At 43.2% G+C, this 15,437-nt stretch overlaps 1 protein-coding gene across 1 annotated transcript in view; it reads right to left on the minus strand.

Annotated features, from left to right (window-relative positions):
- Oca2 (OCA2 melanosomal transmembrane protein) overlaps positions 1-15,437 on the minus strand; it is a 282,759-nt gene that overhangs the window by 233,338 nt on the left and 33,984 nt on the right. The window contains exons 6-8 of the mRNA XM_027404737.2: positions 14,245-14,405; positions 12,244-12,323; positions 10,525-10,678 (exon numbers count right to left, since the gene is read on the minus strand). Of these exons, the coding sequence (XP_027260538.1) occupies positions 10,525-10,678; positions 12,244-12,323; positions 14,245-14,405 (395 nt within the window). The remainder of the gene's footprint in view (positions 1-10,524; positions 10,679-12,243; positions 12,324-14,244; positions 14,406-15,437) is intronic.

The raw sequence follows: 15,437 nt of genomic DNA on the forward strand, positions 1-15,437 counted from the left end.
TAGAAGACTACTTTGTGTTGGGTGCCTCCTAGTGTTGCAGCATTAGGCCAAATAGGAGGTTTCTCCCAAATGGCCTTCTCATAACTACTTTTGACCTTTATCATTAGTAAAGAAGGCTAAACTTGGCATAAAACAACTTTACAGATGTTACCACAACTGTAAAGGCAGTGGCTATGGTGTAACAACAGCAGTAATGATGACTTGAGGGCACCTGAAGTTCAGATAGTGGCCATGATGAAAATAGGGAACAGAGACCACAGGAATAAAAGGGGCTGGCAGATTTAGAGTAATGGGAAGACAGAGAGGAGCACTGAGGCTAAAGAAGACAGGAAAGACTTAGAGAAGAGTAAATGTGGTCTAGTAACCAAGGAGTGACCAAGCATGAAGAACTGAAGACTTGAGAACTGTACTATGAGCCACTGTCAAAGACTGAGGGTCCTGACAATTCAAGACCTGAAAGCCGCAACTCTAGTTATCAGAGACTCTGGCATTGGTTTCTGTCGAACTGGGGTTCTCAGAATCTAAGTCTTGTTTGAGAACAATACAATATTGGTTGGTGGCTACTGTCTGCTGCTAGCACTGACTACTGTTGAAAACTGAGGACTGCACTAGCTGTGACATTCCAAGGATACTAGGGATTACAGCCTAAGCAGTAAGTCTCCATCTGTCTCACACAGAGGCATAAATCTCTTCTCAAGGCGTTCATTGTTGTCAAATGCCTTTAGTTGTTGAGAGCCATACCAAACCAAAGCTTTCTCAGAGGCCCTGATGAAAAGACAAAAGGAACCTAGTACTGTGGCCTTGTCCAAGGGCAAAATTGGCAAGGTCCGGTCTGGGGCTGGGGCCAGGGCCTCAAAGATACTAAGGATCCTGTCAATTTATCTTTTTCCCTCTGAAGAGACTTGAGTTATCAGTCTCAAGGCCATGTGCTGGGTCTCCGACACCCTGAGCACATTCTGTATGTCTCTTGTACAATATTTGCTTTATGCTGACTTCATCCTATTTCTCACCTTAAAACTGTAAGTACAGCCCCAACAAATGCTGAGGATATATAAAGTTGGAGGTGCCATGTATCCACCTTCATGCCCCCAAAGCATTTCCCTTTATTTGAAATAGCTCTGCAAACTTCAACCCTGCATCACAAGCAATGCAGAGCAAGAAGAGCCTGGAAAGTTACAACAAAGTCAACAGTAAGCCACCAAGAGACACTGGCTAATATGCTAAAACATAAAGTAGTCCAAAGCGGAGTGCTAGAGAGGTTAAAAAAATCAATCAAATGTGTGACAAAGGCCTTAAGGCAGAACAGAAGACTTCAAATAGCTAATGGAAGAAATAGGAAGAGAGTAATATGGCTTCTACATTATAAAGATATTGGCAGGAAGTCACCTGCTATACTAAAGAGGGTGGATGTGCCTAAGGGGCTTGGATAATTGGATCATAGGCATGAGTTTGTGTTGGAGCATAGAGCTATGAGGGACTGGGAGTGAATTCTGGACTGTGGGGCACTGGGTGTAGAAGCTTTGAAAGGGAGAGCGGAGGATAAGAGTACTGTCTACAACATGGGATTTGAAGGCATGGAGTAGATAGCACTGAACCACACGAGAGAGTGAGTCCTTTCTTCCTGTCAGGGACCATTTCTACCCCTTTCCTACAGTTGTAGTCACACCCTAGTTAGTACATGAGCATGCAGAAATTCAAAGGAAAGTGGGGTAGCTCACCGTGCATCCCGGGGATCATAGCACCCTCCCATTGAACTGACTTGCCACTTACAAAGTTCCCAGAAAATCTGCCTTACTGGGAGACAGTGAGGGTAGGAATGACAGAGTGGACCCAGATGGCAAGTAGTGCAGAAGTACATCACATCAGTAAAGCCAGTACAAGCTTCATGTGGGCCAGCAGGGCACTGTTCTAGTTACTCCTGCCCCCATGAAGGCCAGCCTGGGTTCCACACACAGTGTACAGAGAATTAGAATATTCTACCAACACAATCCATCTGCACAGCAGAGAAAAAGCTGCCTTTCTCTTTCACAATAAACTAGGAAGCTACTGTACTTTGCAGATGAATAAAGTAAGATTACCACAAGTCAGGATCTCAAAGTTTATCCTGGTAGCAAGAAACAACTGGAAAATGTAGTTTGATGTGGAATAATCCTGAGTGCTAAATATTATACCATATATAAAGCAGTATACTCCCTGAATACAGAGCCATTTGTAGACTTGACATTGTTTTAAGGATATGAGACTTCATACTTAGTGGATGCCTTTAAGACCTTGGTTTTCCATACACAGATGGACCAATGACTTCACACTGGTCACAGCCAGAAGCCACCATCCCTTGATCACTAGCACATGACCAAGGACAGGGAGACTATCTGTGATGGTTTGAATAAAAATGCCCCCCATAGACTCATAGAATGTGGCACTATTGGATGTTTTGTTGGTGGTTTTGTTGGAGGAAGTGGTCACTGGGGGCAGGCTTTAAGATCTCAGATGCTCAATCCACACCCAGTGGGACAATCCCTGCCTGCTGCCAGTGGATCCAATTGTAGAACTCTCAACTCCTTCTCCAGCACCATGTCTGCCTGCATAGTGCCATACATGCGTCCTTCCATGAAGATAATGGACTTAACCTCTGAACTATAAGCCAGCCCCAATGAAATACTTTATAAGAGTTCCATAGTCATGGTGTCTCTTCTCAGCAAGAAAATCCAAACTAAGACACTCTCCTGTATCTTATTATTCCACAAGTACATCCCTATCTCCATAAATCCATTTATTAAAATAGCCCAAGGAAGATTACCATCTTAAGTCTAAATGTAATTTTAAGGCAAACTGGCATTTTAAGGCTTTCACAAATTAGATCAAGATGATAATAACAAGGGGGCTCAGAAGCCACACCCTGCTACCCTGTCCCCTCCCCACTTGTGAAGGCACTTCAGTGAGAGAGAAGGTGGATAGACGCATTGTTTGTTACATGTCTGGATACCATGTCATGGCTACCACATTTGGGAGAAAGTAGCTATGCCAGTCCTCATATCTAATGTGAGATTGAGCCACCTCTGCCTAAGGTGCATGGCTGCTATACTCACTCTCCCAGGTGACCCTGAGAACTGTCTCCTGGAGGAGTTTGGATGAGAACATAAAAAGACATAAAAAAACATCATGGTAAGGGATGAGGTATGGTACACTCACATCATCATAATGTGTTCTAGTTGCCTGACAGTGCCTGCCCCCACTTCTAGGAATGCTTAGTCCTCAGAGGAACAAACTAATGAACCTCCGGGTATAGGTGAAAGGTTAAACCAGCCATGAATATTGAACCAGTAACAGGAACAAAGAGGGAGCACCCAGACCACCTCACATACACACAGCGTCATAATTTTACTCACATATTAACTGGTGTGCTCCAGCACACACACACACACACACACACACACACACACCAACCTCCACATATTCACACCAACCCACATGCTCATAGACACATATAATAGAGCCTCATACATTTCCATGTTCTTGCCCACTGGTCTCACACCAGGCTGCTTTTCTAATTACAAGGCCATCACTGATGAGTCTAGTCTTCATATCATCCCTCCAAACCATTGTTCCATATTTATATCCTCAAGGAAAGACTGAGTCCATTCGGGTCATTTTGTACATATCCATATGGCCACAGGCCTATTATGCAGCCATCTTAAGGATGGGCGTTTATTAGTCTGTCTATATGAGCACAAAGAAGACCCATACTAGGGGCTATGGCTAGACATCAGGCTCTGTTACATATTTTGTATACATGGAGAAGCACTACACCTCCGGAGAAGCTGAAACTCCAAAGGCAGCCATTAAAGATGAAACACTCTGCCATTACTGGGCCAAGGACTTTACACAGTGATCTGACTTCTGTATGCCATATTTCCTCATCCATGGAAGCCCTGGTGACAAGAGCAAGCTTCTCACACATGGTAAATAAGGTGCATGCCCTTCTTCCCTGTTCCCCATGCTGGTTATCCACATCATTATCTTCTTCTCTGAGTCACTACTACCCTTCCTGCACTGGTTTCTTTTGGCCATTACCCACCCACCCAAGTCAGTTCACTATCTTCATGTTCAGGAATAAACGAAGGCTGCTGCCTTTGGCGAGGTTCTAACACCATTAGGACTGAAGGGTTAATAACCTAAAAACCTCAGATGGACTGAAACACTCTGGATAGGAAAATTGACTTCACTAATAGCACCCGTGTAAGCCAAGTTTTCCTGAAATTCTAAAATCTGTTTCAAAGAAGAAACCTTTGGAAATAGGTAATGGAGAAAACTTGTTGGGTAGAACAATGGTAAAAAGAAGCTTGAAGATGAGCAAATAACTGGGGGTTAGGGGAACAGTAATTGGCCACAGGTGTTATTTGAGTTTCAGCTCTGCAAACCATTACAAAGGAAAACTCAGACAACCTGCCTCAGAGTTAACTGCTTGAACCAGCATAGTGCTGTGCACATTGCATTTTGAAATGCAGCCTCTTCCCTCTCTCTCTCCAAAGAGGCTTCCTTTTGTAGTTAGCTACATTGAAAGTATAAGGCCTGATTTTCCTCCTGTTAATCAGGCCATGAGTTCAACTAGACAGATGTTGGCTACTGCCAAGACGGAAGTGCCACCATTACCCCTTTAAGTATAGACTGCTTGTTGGTTATTTCTTGAGGTTCATGGGCATCACATCTGGGTAGGACTATTGAATACTCCCTTGGCAGTTTGCATAGCACCTTCCAGTACTATGAAAGTTAGTTCTCAGGGAAGATGCTTTCAGGCCATATCCAGCTTGATTCTTCTGAGTTCTGAACTTCAACTTTGAGGATTCAAACAGGACCAAATGCAATAGCCGATATTGTTTCCCCTGACCAAAGGAGGTTTCTCATGCTTGATACTGGGGATTTCCTAAGATAGTCTACAACTCTTGGGGAAAGCATTATCACCTCAAGTAGCCTAACTTCACTTACATAGATTTGGATGTATATTTTTATTAAATATATATTATGTGGAGCCGGTCATCTGTGGTGCACGCCTTTAATTCCAGCACTTGGGAGGCAGAGGCAGGCGGATCTCTGTGAGTTCGAGGTCAGCCTGTTCTACAGAGCAAGTGCCAGGATAGGCTCCAAAGATACACTTTGGAGTAGTCTCAAAAACACACACACACACACACACACATATACGTGTGTGTGTGTGTGTGTGTGTGTGTGTGTGTGTGTGTGTGTGTGTGTGTTATAAAGAGTATGTGTAATTTGGAGTAAATATAAAATAGATTCCTTGTGGATTTTTCAAACAACACAGAGTTATTAATTTCTTCCAAGTTAAAGCCTCTCCTCCATTTTTCCTATTTGCCTCTTCATTTCATTTGATTCCTCTCTCTAGACCCCATCTGTAGAGTAGGACATGAGTCCTTTGGGAATATGGCATGGAGTGGCATAACCAACTTGAGATTCATGGATGACCTTTTCCCCCAGTATTTTGTGGAGCACTGGTTTGATGGACATAATTCTTTCTTTCTTTTTTTTTTTTTTTTTTTTTTTGAGACAGGGTTTCTCTGTGTAGCTTTGGAGCCTATCCTGGCACTCGTCTGGAGACCAGGCTGGCCTAGAACTCACAGAGATCCGCCTGCCTGCCTCTGCCTCCCGAGTGCTGGGATTAAAGGTGTGCGCCACCAACACCAGGCTGGACATAATTCTTTTAGCCTGTTTGTGTCATGGAAAGTTTTTGTCTCTCCTTCAACTATGTTATATAATTTTGCTGGCTTCGGTAGTCTAGGTTGGCATCCATGGTCTTTTAGAACTTACAGGGGATTGCTCCTTCTGACTTTAAGGTTTCCATCGAGGAAAAAAAATTGTTCTGATGGGTTTGCCTTGCATGTGACTTATGTTTCTTCTATTTCAGCTTTCAGTGCTCTTGCTTTATTCTGTATAGTCAGCATTTTAACTATGACATGCCATGGCGAGTTTCTTTTTGATCTCTATCTGGTGTTCTGTGTGCTTCCTGTATCTGTATGTGTACCGCTTTCCTAGGTTTGGGCAAGTTTTCTTCTATGATTATTGACCTGGGATTCTTTTTCATTCACACCTATAATTTGAAGATTTGGTCTTTTCGCGGTGTCTCATAGTTCCTGCATATCCCGTTCTTGTGCCTCTTTTGACTTTTTCCATATTCTTTGCTTGAGTGGTCTAATTCTTCCACTTTATTGTTGAGTCCTGATATTCTGCCTTCTGCTTGATCCCTTCTACTTGTAAGGGTTCCCCTGAGTTTTCGAATTGGGTTGTTGAGCTTTTCAATCCCATCTTCATTTCACCTGGAGTTTCTTCATTATTTCTAGGTCCTTAGTAAATTTGGTTTTCAAATCCTGGATTGCTTTTGTCATTTTCTTCAACCTATTATTTGTGTTTCTTGGGCATCTCTCAGGCATTTATTCTCTTTAAGTTTATTCAGCTATTTCTTTGTGTCATCTTTAAACTTCTTAATTCTTCAATTATGTTTATAATTGTTCCTTTACATTCCTGGTCCTGAGGGTTCACCTAGGTAATTCTCACAGGAGAACATTTCTACTGGCAGATTTTGCAGGGGACATGCTTACTATCTTAATCTTTCATGTTGTTTATGTTTCTGCAATGAGACTGAGCATTTGGACTTCTATCCTTGGTTGTGAGTCTGATGCGGACACAAAACGCTGGCACTAAGGATGTGCCACCCAGCCCAAACCTGGAGGCTGGGAAGGGTATAGGTAAGGCATACCAGTATGAGCCAGGGTCCTGGTTGTGGGCCTGGGGTAGGATAGAGATTGAGGAAAGTGCAAGCAGAGAAGGGTCAGATGGACTCACCCAGCTGGGTTGGTGCACAGGATCTTTGGACTGGAGAGGCAAGGAGATTGGGTATGGTAGGCTGGGATAAGTTCAAGAGGATACATGGATTAGGATGGTGTATGGGATATCAGTCCTGGCCCAAGCATCATGTTGAAGATAGCATCAATAGGACTCCTCAGAGTAGGCCAGGGCACTTGATGTGGTACCAAGGCTAAGTCTGAGGATTGTGGAGGGTGCCAGTGAGGTAGGTGAGGTAGGTTGGGTGGACAGACCTAGAAAGCTAGGCTGAAGTACAGGTATGCGGGCCAGGCTGTGCCTGGAAATTGGTTACAGCACAGGCTGAATAAGGTTAGGAAGACACGGGTCCTGGGCTGTTACAGAAGATCATAACTAGCTTTTAAACCAAATGCTGCATAATGCATAAGCCAAATACAAAAAGACCTGAGCAGCAAAGCCTGGCCTCACACAGAGGCTGCACGATTCTTCCTCTGTTTGATAACAGGGTAAAGGAATGAGCCTTTGTGTTTCCAGCAGAAAGGAACCCAGGGTGGATGTCTGGGAAACGCATCATCTCCTTTATGCTGTGAACTCCTTTTCATTAAGACTGTCCAAAATATTTTAAATGTGATTTTATTCAGCCTGCAGATCTTAACTGTGGTTGTATTTTTAGTATGCTATGCTGGGAAATTCTCCAAGGCCAAGACCCAGTTACAGATCAAAGTCTGAGAGTTAGAAGGATTGCTCCAACTTTGTTCTGAGCTTTCAGCAAGGACTTTACAAAGATAAGAAATATAACACCAAGGAAGGACCAATAAGTTCTACCTCCACCATAGGATCAGAGGTATAAATAATCCAAGGAATGTCCTGAAGTGGCTCTGTCCTATCCAGCTATTAGAGAAATATGGGACCCCTGACTGAGCCTTTGTCTCCTGCTCAATTACTTGTGGGTCAGTGGCACAAAAACTAAAATATTGATGTGGGCAGTGTTCAGGGGTCAGGCTGACGAGACTGAGAACTCGGCACTGTCTCAAACATCTGCAGGCACTCAGGGCATTTGCTTACTTATTGAGCTAGCTCCATGCCAGGTTCAAGGTGCTAGCCTCAACATTGACTAACAGGCATGATAAGGAAGCTCCCATGCAGAACAGGTAAGGCAAGACCAGGAAACAGGTCACAGCTACAGATAGCAGTGGCTAGTCCAGGAATCAGTGGCAACAAAGTATAGTGAGAGTGAGTGGGTGGATTAGTGGTTCTCCCCAGGACTTGCTTCCTTGGGCCAGTGGATCAGACAGCAGCAGTGTAAGCCAGGAAGACAACAATGTTGACCTAACTTCCAGAGACATCACCCCGCCCACAGGAACCCTCACTAATGAGGGAACATTACATTATTGTGGAAGCACAGAATTATAGAAGCACAAACTAAAACATAACTGTTCTAACACTGCTACAACTTTCTTTTCCTTCTTTACCTAGGGACAAACCAACCAAGGGCAGAGTTTGAATTTCACACATTGTTGCATATGTAATTTTTATTTGCAAATTATAGTGATGTCACCAAGTAGAAATTTAATTTTAAGTTTCAGTCCACAAAACATAAATCAAGTCAGATGAAAAACCTTGGAGCTTAAAAATAAATGCACTTATACTGAATGTATAGTAAGTTCTCTAACCATGTGGGCATCAAACTCTAATTGTATAACTGAAAGACAACAGAAAAAGTGCTTAAGTTTGCTAACTAAACAGCATATACCTAAGCCAGGCATGGTAGCATGTATGTACAGGTTCAGCTACTCAAGGAGGCTAAGCCTAGAGGATTACTTGAGTCCAAGGATTTGAGGCCAGCCTGGACAATATATCAATACTCTGCCCCTCCCCCTAACAACAACATAATAATAGCAAAATAAATGTGCTGAGTTTTTTGAAAGAGAAAACTAAATGAAGCTGAAATGCAAAGATCAAAATCTGCAGGTCAGAGCTAAAGAAATGCTAAGAGGATTGGAGTCACAGTCACTTAGTAAAGCATTTGTATAACCTAAGTGTGCCCCATGTATGTCCTAACATAAATCAATCTGGTGTACGGATTAGCTAATACAAATGAATCAAATGACCACAGGGACTGACACAGACAAGTACACTCCAAACCTAACACCCGGTTATGGGAGGAATTCTCAGCACAACCGGAGAAGAAAGGGATTTCCCCAGTCTCATAAGCAGCGTCTAAAAGACAATGACTGATGTCTTAAGCATGGTGGAGGCTGGAAGTCCTGTATGTGTGATCAGAGAGCATACTCTCACCACTTTATTATAGCTACTGTAAAGAGGGGGATTATAGGAATACAGATTATAAAGGAAAAAATAAAACCACCCCCGGTACAGAGGCTATAATGGTCTATCTTTAAAATCTCAAGAATCTCAAAAATAAACAAACTCCCATGAGATCAGAAAAATGACGGATAACAAAACTAACCTAAAGAGTCATCTACACGCCCTGCTTGCAGTGAACATCTGTACAAAAGAAAATGGAGTGCCATTTCCAATTGCTCTGAAGAGAAGGAAGTGTGAAGATTTAGCAGAAACCAAATAGAATAGGGTCTGTACAATGATGTTTTTAACAAAAGCCAAAATAAATCAAGACATATGCCATGTTCACAGACTATAAAAGCATATACAGTGGATATGGAACAAGAATGACCACCACACTGAACAACTTTGGGGAAATGTAGCAAGTGAGAGATGTTCCCTCTAGTGTGAAGACAGGACACACCTGCCATGATCAAGACAGTGTGAGAGGAGGTGAGGGGGGAATGAGCCAAGACAAGGAACTGAGGAATATGCCCCACAAGGATTCTAGTTGCTTTTAAGTGTTTTTTTTAGATTTATTTATTTTATGTATATGAGTGCTTTACTCATACGTATGTCTGTGCACTATGTGCATTCCTGGTACCCATGGAAGCAAAAAGAAGAGACTGGACCCCTTGGAATGGGAGTTATGCACAGTTGTGAGCCTCCATGTGAATTCCAGGAATTAAGCCCAGATCCTCTGCAACAAGAACAAATGCTCTAACCGTTAAGCCATCTCTTCAGCCTCTGCAACCCCTTCTGCCCCTCCCCGTTTTTAATATATACAGGAACAAAAGCAATTCAGCAGAGGAGAGAAAACTTTCTTGATAAATGGTACTAGAGTAATTTGACATCCATGGATCTGAAAATGAACCTCTGTCTAGGACGTACACAGACACTGGCTGAAAGCTAAAACTTTAAATATTTTAGGGAACTTAGAGCTGAGCAGTAAGTTCTTGGACTTCACACTAAATCTATAAGACACACTAACTTTATAAGGCACACTAAAAGAAAATATTTGCAAAATGCATATCCAACAAAACTTTGTGTGTTTGTATCTTCAAAGACTCAACATTGAAAATTCAACTGCAAAACACATAGATGACAACTTACAGACATCTCTCTAAGCTGTTCTGATCCCCTCACACCTGATCTTGTTTTGGTTGGTGCTCATAACTCAGCAACTATTTGGGGGCAATTACCTTTTGTACCTAGAACAAAGGACAGTCTAATCCTTAGAGAAGTACACCTTTCTAACTTGACTAACTAAAGTTGAGTCTATCAAAGCAGATGACAAACTGTCCTGATCACAGGCATGGGTAGATCATAGGAAGCATGCATGGTAGTTACCTCAAATATTACCAGAGTATAAACCCCTGTGAGGATGGCCACTGCGATCGTCACTTGTGCTTCAACACTTGCCCCAAGGAATTGATGGGCCAGCAAGAGAGGAACAAGGCGAGTCTGTTGGAGGGAGGCCTGGATGCTGATGGAAACAGCCTCCCTGCAAAATAAATCAAAGGTCTTGAGGCTGATCGGGGACACAAAGTGACTAATTGGTGTACTTCAGTATTCTTTCTAACACGTCGGCATGGCCAGAGCCAGAGTCTAGAGTATTCCACAGTGACTCAGCCAGCCCAATGCACAATCTCACAGATGGAAGATCCCTAAGTACAGTCTTTCTGGGACACTCAACAAGGGTTCTTCAGCCTTTTGAAGGTGCCACTCCAACAACTGGCAAAGGGTTTAACCAATCGTTTTCTTCATGCTCATCAACACAGTGGAGTGTTTCACCTGCTAATACAGAGAATCACCAGCTACTTAAACTTTGGTCCCCAAGAGTGTTAAACAGCACCTAACATGGGAAGCCTGAGGACAATCAAGCAGGACACACTGAAACAGAAGCACTTTTCTAGAAGTCTCTCGATTATAACTTTGATGAGCCTAGTGGTGTCCACTCCATCCCAAGTTCATATGCTGAACTCTTAACTCCCCTGACCTCAGAGTGTAATTTAGAAATGGTTCTTAAGTAAGACACAATGGTGAAATGAAGTCATGAGGGTAGGCCTTAATTCTGCAAGTTCTTACGTCCATCAGCAGAGATAAGGACACAGCCATACAGGGCAGACAAAAGCACGATGACATCTGTGACCCAAGAAAAGAGCCCTCATGGTGAGCTAAGCCTATCCTCAGCCTGATGTCAGATTCCCAGTCTCGAGTTCTGAATAAATGTGATGCTTCAGCCCTCCAGGGTATGCACCCTACCTGACTGGTCATAACTACAATGGCTATAACCACAACCACAATGCAGGTTGAAGACTGTGTCCTTTTAGTTAAATAAAAAGCCCAAGAAGCCCCAAATCTCCCAGGTTACAAGAGATTATATCCAGGGCCCCCAAAGACACCCAAACCAGGATACTCAAGTATCTTGTGTAAACTTCTATAGTATTTGTGTACTATTTAGTAAGATTTTAACATTGACAAAAACATGACTTAACATCAAAGTGGGTACTGAAGTCAATCCTCTAATGTCTTGACTGGGATAGTTACAATGTCTCCTGCAGAGATCTGCACTTGCTGTCCACACTGAATGTGTGAGTACCTTGTTCAAATCACATAACTCTTCTGCCACTGTGTGTGACCAAGTTTGGTGTCCTGTAGACTAAACTTCTTTAAGCAAGTGATATGGTTTGGATGTGCCATTCAAACGGTCTGGTACAGGAAACTTAATCTGCAAATTTATATGTTGATAGTATTTGGGGAGGTACTTTGGTTTAGATGAGCTCCTAAGAGTGAGTCCCCATAAAGATACCTGTGCCTCTGGAAGAAGAGTGCCCCAGGCTGGCAGGCTTGCTCTGTCTTCCATTGGATGCAGCCAAATGGCCTCACTGCATGTCAAGAAGATGTTGGTCCTGTGCTCTCGAACTTCTCAGCCTCCAGGACAGTAGATAAATAAACCGTTACTCCCTACAAATCACTGGGCCTTGGATACTCTGGTATACCAGTAGAAGACAGAGTGGAGATGGTAAGCCTCACCCAGAAAACTCATCCTGAAACCCAAGAACCCACCTGCTCACGATCTCAAAGGTTCTGCTCACCACCACATGCTCGCTCCTTGGACTTAAAAGGACAGTCCAGTTGTGAGTGACCTGTGGAAGTCAAAATGTACAGTTCAAGTAAGTCTTCAGAAAGAACCACCAGGAAGCACAGGGGTATACACTCTATACAGACATGACTTTTTACAAATACTCTCAAATTACAGTTGATCTAACACTTGAATATGGTAGAATATAGTAGAACCTGTGGTGGATAAGGAAGGCCAACAATACTGATTCTTGAGTGAACCAAATCACTACAAATTATTGGAATTATTTGAGTTGTGGGCAGTCTCTTAGTCCTCTGAGGCAATTTTTAAATGCCTCCTTAGAATTGATTCCTACTTACAGCCAGGAGGCACAAACCTGCCCCAAGAAACTCCCGCACCCTGTGTCACGTAGCCTACTCCCACAGAGCAGAGCTGGAGCAGTGGCTGCTGCAGACATAACTGCTGCAAGCCAACACACTGGATGACAGCAGCCTCGAGGACTGGAGAGAAACTTCCAGTGGAGGACAGTGGTCTCCCTCACAGATGGAAAGGTGAACAGAGGAACTCTAAACCATAGGTCCCTGTGGAGGGCCTCATATGTGAGAAAACAGAAATCATCTTAAAAGATTCGAGTGCTTGCAAAGACCATATCTGGGGGAAATATTCTGTGTTTCTTTCTTTCTTTCTTTCTTTCTTTTTTTTTTTTTTTGGTTTTTTCGAGACAGGGTTTCTCTGTGTAGCTTTGGAGCCTGTCCTGGCACTCACTCTGGAGACCAGGCTGGCCTCAGACTCACAGAGATCCACCTGCCTCTGCCTCCCGAGTGCTGGGATTAAAGGCATGCGCCACCAACGCCCGGCATGTTCTGTGTTTCTGAAAATGGATATGTATGTGGGCATTTGCAAAGTGCCAGCATGTTACAGAGAGCCTTCTGGCAAGATCGAGGAGAAACGCTACTACCCATTTAATGTGGCCAATAAATATGCAGAGCTGAGAAAGCACCTGAACAAGAGACCTTACTTCTAGTTATCTGTAGCATAGCAGGAAAACTATAATAACGACCTGTGATGATAAAATAACCTGAAGAATGTGCAACTTTCTGCCACGGAGATGATGAATGTTTGAGAAGACAGCAATGTCAATTACTCTGATTTAATTCTTACCATTGTGTGTATGTATACAGTGTCGAACTATTACACTCTACCATAGAAATATATATGCATATTGTGCCAATCAAAATTTTAATCATAAAATAATGCTTAAAGGCATGAGGCTTATACCTCATGGTCTTTGGCATAAGAGTCAAGAGGCACAGGGTAGGCATATCTCCTCCCCCATTCATTGTGGTGGGCTGTGCACCTCACATGGGAACTTAGTTTCTGTCCTAAGGTCATTCTATGATTTAGAATGTTAACGTTGTACAGGCCATTGGCAATTGCCATCTTTGATTATAATTAGACTTTTGTCCTGTGAACTACAATCTTCAGAGCAGGAAAATGTAAGAGGTACAGCCTTGCACATAAACAGGGTTTCCTTGCAATGGGTCTCCTACTGCACACAGGTACATTTTCAGAATGGGACTTAAAGGTAAAGCTCTGCACAGAGCCTGCAGACACATGGCTCAGGAACCTATGTGCTTAGCAATGTCACAAACACAAGGCATCTGTGGCATCCACCTGTCCTCTGTGATGTCAGGTAAGTCCCAAATTGATTTGCACTTTACAACAAAAACTGCTAACATCCATGATGCTTCTCTGAATAAGCTAGTAAAATATTTTTTATTGCATGAAAAACTTGCAGGTGCGACTTGACTGTAATGGCATGGAAAGATAATTTCAAAAACACAGCGAGAGAAAAGCCTCAATGGCCCCACTAATAATGAAGATACTGGCTTTTGGCTTCCATAAAACCCATTCAATAGGAAACCCAATTTATAATGAGGTGTAATGAGATTTTTACAATTCCTTTCAAATAATGTAAGTATAACCTGCTGTGGTCTCCGCCACCTGCTGCCCATTGGGTCTGCCTGGGTCACCACCACCACGATGTGCTCTTCTTTCCTTGTACCACTTGGTCCACCAGCCATCAGGGGCCCTGCCAGTTCCAGCTGAAGCATTATGGAGTCCACGTGACCACTGAGGCTCACAGCTGAGGGTGTATCAAGGTGAACCACAGAGCAAGGAAGAAACACCTACTATTCCCCCGATAACACCCCACCTAGGAGAGCTCACAAAAAAAAATGTACATCCAGCCATTTGTTCCATCCCCTATACCCTCACCCACTTATCTCTCCAACCCCTCACTACTACGCATACAATTGGATTTATATTGCTCCATGTTTAATGTCTGTTGCTTGAGTCCCGTAGATATAATTATCTACGCAGTACTCATGGCTGTCTCCTTGCTTACACTGTTTACAGCTAGCATAAAATTCCCATCCAAGTTCAGGCGCCCACAGAAGGCCCGACTCTCTCATGAATGAACTAACCCATACCCACATCTAAGTCACAGGGTATCAAATCCCCAGGTATAGGATGGAAAACCACAGTGAGAATTAAAAGCATTCTGAAACCGGCAAAAATTCAATGGTCCACGGCAAGTCAGAATGTTGAAGGTCAAGTTCACGGTCAAGCAGGGCCTATAGGGGAAAACGGCCCCTCCCACATTACAATTCTTCCCATGGTGCCCTTCCCCTTAGCTCCTACACCCCTGCCTGCATGTGGTACAAACATAGGAGCCCTTGTTCCTCAGCTGTGTCTTGATTCTCAGAACCTCCCACCTCGGCTGCCAGGTCCTGGCAGCGTGGCGTATGTAAGCACCATAGTGGATTAAATGAGCCAAGGAGTTTTTTGAGGCAGGTCTTCAGAAAGTGCTTGCTGGTTCAGTGGCCAGTCCTTTGTTCTGCCTTTAGTCCCTAGAAATGCAGTTGGTTTATTGGAAGCACAGTACCTACTGGGTTTCTTTTGAGGGCTGGGGAAAGTTAGTCAGTAAACGGCTCATTTTCTTTTTTTTTTAATTTTCAAAACATACTGTTTTTTAAAAACTCTACAAAAACAGCCTGGTAGAGGAAATGTTTGATGAGCCTAGTGAACTGTGTGACGGCAGCTCCACACTGCTCAACACTTGGGTTTAGAAGGGACAAATGGAAAATGGAAGTCACACAGGGAGCAAAATTTACAA

Source organism: Cricetulus griseus, chromosome 3 (genome assembly GCF_003668045.3).
Source record: "Cricetulus griseus strain 17A/GY chromosome 3, alternate assembly CriGri-PICRH-1.0, whole genome shotgun sequence".
Taxonomy (NCBI): domain Eukaryota; kingdom Metazoa; phylum Chordata; class Mammalia; order Rodentia; family Cricetidae; genus Cricetulus; species Cricetulus griseus.